The 12710-nt window shown below is 39.1% G+C and overlaps 1 protein-coding gene across 10 annotated transcripts in view; it reads right to left on the reverse strand.

Moving 5' to 3' along the window:
• Nucleotides 1-6182: 6182 nt before the first annotated feature.
• Nucleotides 6183-12710, reverse strand: part of NAV3 (neuron navigator 3) — a 508468-nt gene continuing 501940 nt past the window's right edge. For all 10 annotated transcript variants that reach the window (XM_088054865.1, XM_088054867.1, XM_088054866.1 and 7 more), the window contains 2 exons: nucleotides 10935-11138; nucleotides 6183-8787 (listed from right to left, as the gene is read on the reverse strand). In XM_088054865.1, coding sequence (XP_087910991.1) covers nucleotides 8668-8787; nucleotides 10935-11138 — 324 coding nt within the window. In that variant the 3' untranslated portion in view covers nucleotides 6183-8667. The remainder of the gene's footprint in view (nucleotides 8788-10934; nucleotides 11139-12710) is intronic.

Raw genomic sequence — 12710 nt, forward strand, 5'->3', positions numbered from 1 at the left:
CAAGGTCGAGAGCTTTTTTCCTTAGCAGCATCTTGACACTCAGTCCTCATGTGAAGCTGTGGTATGTTGTCATCTGCACCCTGCTGCTCCTAATGAGATTTCTTTGCCATTCACTCCTTAACAATAATGCTCATCCTGACCTTTGTAAAGTAGTTTAATGTGATGCTTCCAAATCACTAAGAAAGTATTAAATAATATTACCTGATCATTATAATCCTGTGATAACCATGGAAAAATATTTTCTGTGTTTGCCCAGAGCTAATTACTACTTAACAAATATCACTATAGTAGCATGACTATTTTTAATTTTCTTTCAAATTACTAATGACACTTTGCTTCACTTTCAAGATGAGATTTTTTTGCTTGTAATTTCTGAAATTGAGAAATCCTACCATTTTATACAATAAAAATCCACCTTTCTTGATCACAGAAGTGGCAGTGCTGATATCCTTCTTTTCCTTTAGCTAATCGTTAAGAAAGAGAATAAAACTCCTTTGAAAAAACTCAGTCTGAGAGCAGAAGAATAGCTTTGGAGCCTCTGCTCCCACTGTCCTCTATCCTAGATAAATGTGTGTCCCATCTTATATCCCACAGTCTTCCTCTAGGCTACAAAATACGAGCTATTTAGTTTTGGCAAAGTACTAAAAGCAGTAGAAGGTTGCTTTTAACTTAATATTCCTCAGTCAGCAGAGATGGGGGTAGAGAGAAATGGATGTGAGTACTGAGGGGCCACGACCTTGCAAGTCATTCAGCTTTTTCACTGCAAACTTATTACCATGGGTAAGGTACAGGGCTTCCCAGAGGCTGCTGACCTCTGCTGCTGCTGCAGTGGGTCTTGCCATGGCACTGGCAGAGCAGTCAGCACTCGGGTAGACTCCGGGAGGGGATGTTGCTGGCTGGATTGTGATTGCCACACTCTGCTCAGCTGTGACAGCATATGCTCAGCATTCAGAGCCAGAAAAGGACATGATGCTGTCCTTGCACACTCTGAGCAGCCAGCAGCCTTCTGGGGAGTGAGGAGATGGACAAGTGAAATGTGTCAGACAGAGAAGGGGAGCCAAACTGAGTGTCAGCGGGAACAGCAGAGAGAAGAGGAACATGCACGAGAAAGGCAAAAGAAGAAGGGATGTGCTAAGTGGCATAAGGGTAGAGAGGGGAGTGAACAAAATGCTGAGGAAGGGAAAGGACCTGTGACAGTGACAGGAGATATTTTCTTATCTATGAAAAGATCCAAGCAGAAAAAAAAGAAGGCTAAAACCACAATGCTTGGAGTTCTCTGACAAAATACCTTCCTTCCTTTGGAAATGGCAGTCCTCAGAGCAACTTGCAAAGTCTGCCTCAACAAAGCTACTAAACAGACTGTTAAAGACCCCGTGTTAACAAAAAGTTGATCCATATAGAAATTACCTTAACAGTAACATCCTTTATGTGTATGTGTTGTAAATAATTTCAGTAAAAGCTTATCTAAAAAATACCACTGGGAAGAAATCCTCCATGCTTCCATTCTAGAAGGAATGGGTGGTTTTGCTCATATTGTCTGAAACAGATCAGAGCAATATCTGCTTTGTCCCCTCCTCCTCCCATACGTCTTAGCAATTTTTACCCCATCATCAACTTCAGGACATGTTCCTCCATGGGAGGTGAGGGCAGTGTGGATATTCATAGTGAGGGATGCCAGGATACCCTACCCACTGGGGCTGCTGGAGCTTCCAGGGGGGTGAGAACCTGAATTCCTGCAACAGGCATCCACTTCTCTGTAGTAAGAAGCTTCATTCTCTTGATCCTGAACAAAACTTTACCAGAGCTGCAGATCTCTGAAATTCTGGTTCTGAAGCATCTTCCTGGGGAGCTGGCAGGAAATGAGGACAAAAACATTCTCTGCTTGTGGTACATCCAGAGCCCATTTACTCTGACATTCTTTGGTGCACCATTTTGGCTTCAAAGGACAGCCTTGTTAGGTGGAAACTTCCTGAGCAGCCGTGGTTTGGTGTTTAGCAGGTCTACTAATAAAACTGAGGGGAGAGAATTCATAGACACAGATAGGCATATGAACCAGACCTCTTTTTTTCGCTTTATCCTGTTCCCTCAGAGGAAGGACTCAGCATAACTGAGAAAATATGGAGGATTATGTGGGTATAGGTGAAATTTCTGACATCATACTATGTCCCCAAGAATCAGGCAGAGAGTTTCAATACAACAGCCCTTAAAGCCTGGATATTTGTTCTAAAGTTCACACTGAATTTCAGTCTTATATTTTACATTTTGATTATTGCTTAGTTCAGATCCCCCTCCAAATCTTTGACATCTGGTAAGAAAATATTGTTCTTAGTTAAAAAAGTTACCTGACTTATCAAGGAATAGTAACAGCTGAATGATAGTGCTATTTTTTCAGTATGAACCATTTCTTCCAGCATGGTCTGTAACATTATGCTATAGCTTGTCTGTCCTTCTCTAGGTGGAACAACCTCTCTATTATTTTGTAGCTAAAAAATAGTCAGTTAGGCTTTATGAACAGAAGCTGCTCCACTCCAGAAGAAGAGGAGGCTTCCCTTCATTCTGATTAGCTACGTAGACTGAAGGTTTTACTCAGCACTACAACTGGAAAAATGGCAAACCACTGAATGCTGTGCCTAAGCATGCAATTACATTATAATTCTTGAGTAATACTCTGCACAGCTGCTACAATGTTCAGCTGAATCTTGCAGCAGTTAGTTGACCATCTCATTCTCTGAAGATGATGGTTTGTAGAGGAATAAATTGCAGGCACTGATGTTGCAATTAGGGAAGCATTATTGCTAATAATGCTTATTAATATTGTTAATATGCTTAACCCTATATTCAGGACATAAATTAAAGAACATGACTTACACAGACTGCATAGCAAGACTAAACATGTTATTTAACCTCAGAGACCCTTAAGCTAGAGATGAAATTTACTGTGTGTGGACATTGTTAAACAGGCTGGTAGACTGATACAAGGTAATAACCAGCTCTCAAACAAGCAGCACAATTTTATACTCGGAAACATAATTTGTTTTTACAAGGAAACTATTCATAAAGTATTTGAGACACAGACTCTACAAAAGCAGTAATACAAAGACATTAAGTAGTAATGAGATTAATCACAGTAATTACTAATGGAACAACAAAGTTTTCTTATATAGCTTTTAGGTTTCTTATTTCCTCCAGATGAAAAATACATTTGCATTGCAATCTTAGTCCAGCCAAGATGTAAATTCTGCTCTAGTGTGGCTTTGCACAGCCACAACAAAGAGCCAGTACCATTAGTTCAAAACAGTGCCACTAGCTTGACCTGGAAAAGCAGGGACAGAGTTAGGGTTAGGGTAAAGATCATGGCAGTTACATGAAGAGTATGGTAATGACGGGGCTAAATTATCCATTCTGTCACCAAATTATGTCTGCTGGCTCAGGAACTGCTTTGCAGAAGGCATATCTCTTTCTGGCATATGGCCTACATGAGTAGAACAGCTTACCTGCACTGAAGAGTCTGTTTTCAGTCTGTGTATGTCTTTTCACTGCACTTTCAGAGTGCAGCAGGACATATTTAAGGTGTGTTGAATTATTAATGCTAAAATACAGTTCATCAATTTAAATTTCTTTTTCATTCACTAAGTCCTTGGGCTTTTATCATACAGATAACACATATTTTGTCTGCTTCTTTGTTCTGTCTGAGCCATCCATGATAAAATCATTAGTGCTAGTTATGTGTCACCACATAAATGCTTTATTTTGTTACCAGGTGTCTTTTCTTCCAGGTTTGGCATTTAATTGTCAAGATGCAATTAAGTTTCTTAAATTGTACAATTTAATTTAACAAAAACTGCTGGAAAAACAAGTAAAAGCACTAACAAAGGTGAAACATAATTTCTTTTATGAATTTTTTACTAAAGACATGATTATTCAGAGTGCTTTCTCGTTGATATTTAGCAGCATTTGTTTAAGGCCGCAATTGAACAAAGAACAGTAAATGCAGTTTAGTGTAGAAAGGCAAGGTCACATGGCCTTGGCTTTGGTTAATTTATCTTTCATGACAGATTCTACTTTCTGCTACCAGTATTATTACCAGCACTACATTTCTCCCATGAAAGCACATCTGGAGCTCTTACATTGCCAAACTTCATGGCAGCGTTTAATTTGTGTGACATTATTCAGTTATCAAGAAAAAGCGCCTGCTGAGAAACACTGTAGTTAGTTAATGATAGCATAAAAAATGAGTTCTTGTAAGCAAGAGCAATGTCTCAAGTACTTTGCTAGAAACACTTCTTTCTGAGGCTGCACTATCCCATTCTGTCATGGGAACCTGGGCATTCACCGAGCAGGTCTCCAGATGAAGGTTAACAGGTAGATATGCTGAGACAGGAGACACAAAATGAGTTTAACAATTAAATTTTATACCTTTTCCCTTAAGTAATGGCAAAGACTGCAGCACTGAATTATAGGAAAAGCATCTTGAGATTACCCTAGTCTAGTCCTTTTTCTGTGGAAGACCATCTCTACATATTTAATTTTCAACAGAAACGAATCTAATCCATCTTTGGAGACCTACAGTGATGGAGAAGACATGTAACTCATAATGTATTTCCTGTAATATTATATACACGTAGCTTTGTATGCTTATATCCATATTAACTGAAATACAAATATACCCGTGGCACAAGTAGCTGTAAACAATGCAGCTATAAACAGTGCAGCTGTAAACAGGAAATCTTCATGGAAGGTCCCACCAGGATTCAACAGGACTCTGCTCTTGACAAAACATAACTTATTACTTTATGTACAAACTGAAAGACAAAGTAAAATGACAGTGCAGGTTTTGGAAATGATGGAAGCTGCTGAAGTTATACATTACACAGATGATAACTGTAGAGAATTAATCATTTAGTAAGGTGGGCTGATTTGAATATCCTCTTTTAATACAGATAAATTTGCACTAATATATCTAAGGAAGAAAGAGCATAGTTTATATAGACAGGATTGGACTAAGTATTTCAAAATGATAGAACATGAAAAGAAGTCAGGGTCTTGGTAGATAATTAACTGAACATGAGTTTGCAGTGGGATGATGCAATTAGAGAGTGAATGTCAGCCCTGAAGCCTAAGCAGGGAAAATACGAAGTGGGAGTAGGAAGGTGATATTAACTCTGTTTATAGCAAATGTAAAACCACGACAGGAATGCTGTGTGCAACTCTCATACCCACATTTCAGAATGGACTATCGGATAAACCACATAGTCAGAAAGTCCTGCAATAAGCATGGTGAGGCATGAAAGGTATGGCTTATTGTGGAAAGCTAGGAATGAGCAAGCTGCCTGTCTTATCAAAAAACAAGCAGAGACTATTGTAAAAGATGTTTCCAATTGTGCCTGGCTTTTTAGTATAAGAAGAAAGGACGTAACAAAGTACAGTATGGGATATTATTCTTTTGAAAAAGTGAAATTTAAGTAAGATTTAACCACAAATAAAGCCCTTACCCAGTCAATAATTATCCACATCCTTAATGAGGTGATCAATCTTCTACTCTGTATTGATATGTCTAAAGGTCTTTCCTGGGATGTTGCACTTCTAGGAGAAATTACAGACCTGCTGCTGAGACTTACAGCTGAGATGCTGCAACTTGGAGGAGCATAATGATCTCCTCCAACATCAAATTCTATCATTAGGTGACTAAGAATTATACTTTCTTTGAATTCTATCAAATAATATTGATGTCTACCTGCTGAGGAAGTAGCTCTAAGTTCTTTGAGCTTCAAAATAAGGCATTATACTTCACTGGTTTTGGACATATTTTTTATCACTAAAATCAATAGGCTTGTATTTTAAAATAATCCTGAGAATGAGGAGATTGTGAAGTTGTTTCTGAATGGCATAACCTGTTCCCACCAAGGAAACAGCTGTTCAAAAACCCTGCTGAATCATTGGAACTGGAAGCAGTACTTAATTTTGTTTCTACAGAGATTAGTTCTGCTGAATACGGAAAAATCACATCCTTCAGCATGTCATTTTGTTTTCATGTTCATATATTTGAAATAATATCTGTTAAATACTCCTGACTGCAAAACACCAGACTGTGTTTTCAATAAATAATTCCACTTTAATGGCAAAGTAATAATTTAGACAGATACAGTGTGCACACCTGCAAAAAAAATATACGCAAGCTGGTTTACAAGCTAGAGGAACAATAAACCAATAGAAAATACATCATCCAGTTAAGTCCGATGACACCAAATACTTATTATTAGGGTTTTACAAAGACTACAAAAATTTTCAGATGATTTATTTCACTGTTTCTGTCTATTTACAAGATATGTTACATCAAAAATGTACAAAATATAAAATGTGTACAGACAAATGTTTCACAAACAATTTCTGAGTCGTAAACTAGGTGGACTCACTGAGATGTATTGCAGGAAGTTTTGTGTATGTAATATTGTGTGTTTGTGAGCTAAATATGGCAGGAAAAGTTTTGCAGGTTTGCTCAGAGCACAAGGTACAAGAAAGAGCAGCTTTGCTTTAGTTCTTTGAGTCAGTCAAGGTGTATGAACTGACATTTTGCATCAGAAATGGATCCAGATTTGGGGGGCACGATGTTGGTCAGACTGAATCCTACGTGCATAAATTCAAAGTTTTATTCAGGGCAATAGCACCGTGTAGGAACCTCTAGGTTCAGCGATGCAGCTCAGTGCCATTTGGAAACTGCATTGATTTCTTTAGGTTACAGCAGGTGGCCACGGGGTGGCCACCAGGAGTGAATAGCACCAGATACACATCCCGAAGGTAACATCCATGGAGGTGTACAGTACATGACTACACAATGCCAGAGCCCTTAGGTACCTTCACAGGTTCATGCACGCCTATTTTAACCTCATGGCTCTCATGGTAAAAGAGTGTTTCCGGTTACTGTGAGCAGTCCAGATGCAGTCTGGTTGTAGCCTGCTGTGACATATGAACCTTAAACATTTTCAGACTTTTCCCCCCAAAATGTATTGGTTTCATACAGATATTGAGATGTGCTAACTGTAGCATTGATAGCTCCTGCATAGTTGTAACAACTGTAAGTACATGACAAACACACCAGGTAATAACAGCTTTTAGGTTTTGCATTCTGTATTTGTTTGCAACATACAGGAAATCTCAGCAAGTGAAACATCTCTTAACACCAACAGAATAAAATACAATTTTTTTTGTTTGTTTGTTTGTTTGTTTTTGATTTGATTTGTGCAAGGCTTTTTTTTTTTTTTTTTCTTTTTCTTTATATTTACAATACCCACCCAGTAGACTGTGCAAAACCAACCCACTTTTACAGTATAAACTCTTCCTCTTCCACAGTGGACATCACTGCTTCAGTGTTCTTTTATGCTGAATTCTTCATGTACAACTATAACAATCAAAACAACATGCTGAAACTAGAGAAAGGAAAAAAAACCAAACCCATATATTTGTGCTCATGCTGCATCAAGTGCATCCAGCTCTGCTGGATAAGTATTCAAAACATCTATCCTCCCAAAAATTCCATTCTATGGGACCAAATGGATTTGAGCCGATTTTGTCAGCATTTAGGTGGCAGTGAAAGTGGGTTTAGGGTCCTTGTGTACTTCTGAGGGTAGGCAGAGAAATCTATTCACAAGATAAAAATATTATATAGCAACTGTTCTTTCTCGTATCCATTACTTTAAAAAATCATGATATACAGATATGAGGCTACTATGTTAACTGATGTTTTCTCATTAGTAAATGAAGAAAAAAACAGTGTAAATTACCAATGGTTTAGGAATTAAACCAACTGTAAAACTGTTCTAGAAATCTGTTTTAAGGCAGTGAGACAGCACCATAAGAAATGTTCCTTCTTTCACTGAAAAGGCTCAAACAAATGAAGCCCTAAAAAGCCTTTAATCAGTGTTGGTTAATAATTGGTAGAAAACTGTTGTTAAGGAGTGGGCAGGCGGTTAAAAAAGACCCTTGTGGTAAAAATAACTTTATAAAATCTGTGACTTGTGTACTAAAAACTTGATGGAGCGCATCACCGTGACCATGGCAGTTAGAATTAAATTGGCACTTATCCAGCATATCACAGTCATGTTTTCTGGTGATTGCACAATACTGTTTGTGCTTTCTGAGTTACTATCATCTTTTACTCGTTCTGGAATGGGCAGTAGTGTATAACACAAACACCACTGCCGTCCTGTGACCAGCACCATGTGGCACAACAGAGGTTAAAAGATAATTAGAAGACTGCATTGTTCATGCAGAACCTCAGGGTAAACTAAAGGAAAAAAAAAAACCTGAAGAAGTTTCACTGTAAACTTGTACAGGGAAACACAGAGAGACAAAGAGAGAGAAAGAGGATAAGGGAAAAAAAATATTCCAGTTTGGCTAACACGTGTGCAATCTGCTCAGATGCCCTTGGTCTAGGGCACTTTCCAGTTGACAAATGGAGTCTCACACGGCTCCATAGGTATTGAAACGCCTTGAAATTAAACTAATTCAAGCTTTCTACTTCAATTTTTCTTCCTGACTTTGCAGAGTTAGGTCTCCTGCCTCCCTACAACACACCATTCTTACTCAGAGACCTCGGTGTGCTGCTTTAATACTGGCAGTGGTCTAGTGGAAACAGATTTTACCATCATCCTACAGCAAGATTTGTCCCTTTCAGAGAGTTGATTCAAGGGATGAATCCAAAATGTCGTCATGGTGGCTGGTGCTATCACTGTCACAGCTCTGTGCGCTCGAATAGTTGGCTGCCTCTTGAAGCCTCATTAGCATATTCATCTGAAAGAAGAAAGCAATGTTTACATAATTTCGTCTCATTTAATACTGCACTGACCATGTTAAAATTTAATTAAGCTCCCTTACTGTATGAGGTGTGCTGGTACCTAGATGAGAGACCATGCAAAAAGATTTCAGAAAGGGCAGGATGTTAGCGGCTCCTACTGGCACTCTTTTCATTGACTTCTGGTTTTTAAATAGAAGTTTAAAGGTCCAAAGAGGGACACAATGGAGCTGCCTGATAACTCTCTTTAATTCAGGGGTGAGGCCAGCTGCAGCTGCAACGCTGGCAGAGGAAGGAAGCTGTATCTCAGCTGGACATCTGGGCCCATATTTTGAGGCAGTTAAGCTTCCAGATAATTTTTGGATAGTGTAGATGCATTACACTGGAAAACAACTGAAAACATAATCACAGTAACATACCCCCTCTACAACAGAAAGATGGGGAGGGAATGAGAGAGGGTAGACTGATGCCAGCTGCTTCATAAATGAGTCCCATCTGCTGTTGAGGGTCTGACCTCAAGAGTTGAACAGCAACAGATCCTCCTATCCAGGAGAGTAGAGCCCCCCATAATTTAGGGATTACTGGTACCTGAAATCCATCAAAACCTTGAAAATCATCAAATAGCAGCATTAAGATCCAGAAAATTACTTGGATGCTTGATGCCTAACTGTATAACGGGCAGGATTTTATTTATAAAACATCTACTTCTGCCAGCATGCTGAGGACTGTGAGCAATGTTGACAGTACTTCAGTGCTTTTCAAGCAACAAATACACTGTCTTTACAGAAAGCAGACAATGAAAAACCAAAGCCAAAGATGTATTCCTATTGGTTTGTGTTTTAAGCCCCTACTTCCAGTTAGTTCAGAAATCCTTACATCTCTATGCTTTCAGCTTGGTGAAGTTTTCTTTAGGCACTAAACAGCGTTGAACACTTTTGTGTAGATTTGCTGAAGCTTTAATAGGTATCCATGCTTGTGAACACAGGATACCTGCAGTGGGTGTTCAATACATCCTGCATGATATCCTGCTTCCACAAGTGCAGTGTCTGCCCACCCATGAGCTCTAGTGGAGACAGGGGCAAACTCTCCAGTCACAGCTTTCAAGATTCTGGTATTTACTCAGGTACAGATGCTGAGCACAGTGTGCAGGGAGCAGGGGTGAGTGGACACTGAACTCAGGCTGCCCACAGCCTGAGCTTTCACCACACTGGAGATTATGCTGTGATGGAAGCCTGTCCAATACACTGGAAGCCCAAACCACAGGGTCAAAATATCACCTGAAAGCTTATGGAATGGAAGAGGAGCTCAAATAAGATGATTTTCTACACTTTTTCAGGACACAAGGTCTGTTTCTGAATATGAAACAATGGGGCTGAGGAACCATTTTCTTAACACCATTAAGAGTTAAATGCATTTTTCTTTGAGAAATTCCCTTTTTCAAGGGCTGACTGTATTCTAAAAATACAGTTCTCTAAAATGGTATTTTGAATTGCAATGAAGGCAGTCCACAGAGAAAGCACTACACAAGAATAGCAGTTCAACATATGCATTTTAATAGTCCATAATCAGAGGAGGCAATGGTAAACCCAAATGTCTGGGATCGTATTTAAATAAAACAATATGTGGCATTGAGGGAAATCAACTTCTTATCATTTAATGCCAGCACATTTGCATTCCTTCTACAATGAGACTATTACACAGTCATCAGTTATCTTGAAATATTATGAGAAATGGAAGAATGGCTAATTACTATTTTCACTAAATTCTCTACGATAGGTAGGTTAGATAATGTGAATATCGCAATGCTTCATTTGTATAATGTAGGTGAAAGAGTGCCCAATGAGGAAAGATGTTTTCATGATAAAATTGATTAATAAGCTGCTGAAGAGTGGTATGCAAACAATATAATAATGAAGACCTGATACATCTGGGATGGGAGATACAAACAATGTAAGGACATATATCATTGTGTTGGTGATACATGCCCTCCTGGCTTCTTTTCATTTTCAACATTTCCATAAATTATCAGAGGATTCATTTTAAAAGTCTGTTCTGGAACAGGTGCACAGTACTTTTTTTACTGCAGTTTAACATGTAAGAGTAAAGTGCATGCTGAAAAGCCTTTCCCCAAAAGTTTGAATCTTACCAAGGGATCCCCTTCTGTATCAGTCTGCGGAACGTGCTTAGAGGTTGTTCCTTCCTTTGCTGATGCATAACCTTCATAACCAACATCTTCGGGCCTTAGCTGAAGTAGTGATGGCCACTCATGCTGTAGAGTTGCAGAGCTCCATGGGTAGGTATCAGCTACCCACTTGGAGGGATCCTCCCAGGGTGCCCTCTTACCATACATCTATATGGTGGATATAACACAGGTCAGTATTCCACAGAGTTTTCAGTATCAGTCATAACAGTAGAAAAAAAAGTCATCACAAACATCTAAACCATTTTAGAAAGATATTTGCTTTCAGATGTTCCCAGTACTCAGGTAAAATAAGACCTTAAGGAGATCAGAACATCTCCACTAATGCTCCCTCAATACACAGAGTGGCTGTAAATTGGAAAATGCTCTATAACTAGTGACACTTGTAGACAACAGAAAGTGCTTGATACAATGTGAAATGAGACCTCGAGGTAATTTGCTTAAGGCATATCCGAGAAATTAACACAGACCTATCAAAAGCATTCAAGTTAATTGGATTTTTTTTGGAGTGAATTAGAAGACGGCAGTACAGATTGTTCACGTCTCCTAGCAAAATGAGATGCTGAAGCAGACATCTGTCCACATCCTAAATGTGATAACTTTCAGAAGGTTAAGAGAAGAACTTCACAAGGGATCTATTTTTCCTTACTATGAAGCATAAAATGCTTATGAACCTGGGAGGAGGACAGAGGAAGTAAGAATAAGAATACTGTAATTTTAGGAGATCTGGTAGCTTCCTCACTAAAATTCGCCCCTCTCTGTATTGCTGTTCACAAGCAACACGTTAACTGAGAGCCCCGTGGTTGCTGCTTTAATGATTTCCTTTAGCTGTGACAGTGACACACTGGGATGGGCAGTCATCCACCGGGGCTTTTTGTAATTTCTCCCACCTCAAACAGTTTCATACAATCCAAAGAACACCATGCTATTGACAGGACATGCACTCACAGAGGATACATGTGGGCTGCACTCCTAAAGGGACTACAACAGGGGAGGAAGTTCAGTGATAAAGGCAGAAGATGGGTTGTGCTTATCACTGCAACACCTGCTGCCAGGCACTTGCTGACTGCAGAGCTTCAGGTTAGGTAGCCAAGCTCCCTGTATTAGGCACAGAGATGCTCAGACTTCTGCCCTGCACTGAGGCTAGGCTGCTACAACAGGGATCTGCCTAAATAAGCCAAGAGAAATGTTTCTCAGGGGTAGCAGGCTAACTCCAGGCTGTAGCACTTCCCTTCATCTGAGATTAACAGTGACTAAATCTTTCCTGGAATTTAGAGCAAGGCTTGTAAATCCTATGTTTGACAAGTGAGTTTGCAAAGTACCTGACCAGAAAGGCGGTTTCTATCTATCTTTGGTTCCAGGAACACTGAATTATATATCATAAAAGAATTATGTTTATTATTAATAATTTCATTCTATGGAAGCCATCCAAAGTATCTAAAAATTGTTACAGCTCATGAAACAAACATATTTTCTTCTATATGCTGCCATCTTCTGCTCCACAACTGAAGTTTTCATTTAAGCAGTTATCCTGTATGCTTGGGAAAATATGAGCATGATGAATATCACTGCATTTTTATAACTGGTCTAAACAAGTGCTGTTAATCTCACTGTGGCTGTTCTATCAAATGTTTGGCAGTATTCTGCACAAGGCTTAAACACTGTAATTCCCAGAGAGATAAGAAGTTTTAGGAAAGCATGAGATACTCAACAGGCAAGATT

Source organism: Pseudopodoces humilis, chromosome 5, assembly GCF_049639895.1.
Source record: "Pseudopodoces humilis isolate 2021_Gansu_Grassland_sample_001 chromosome 5, ASM4963989v1, whole genome shotgun sequence".
Taxonomy (NCBI): domain Eukaryota; kingdom Metazoa; phylum Chordata; class Aves; order Passeriformes; family Paridae; genus Pseudopodoces; species Pseudopodoces humilis.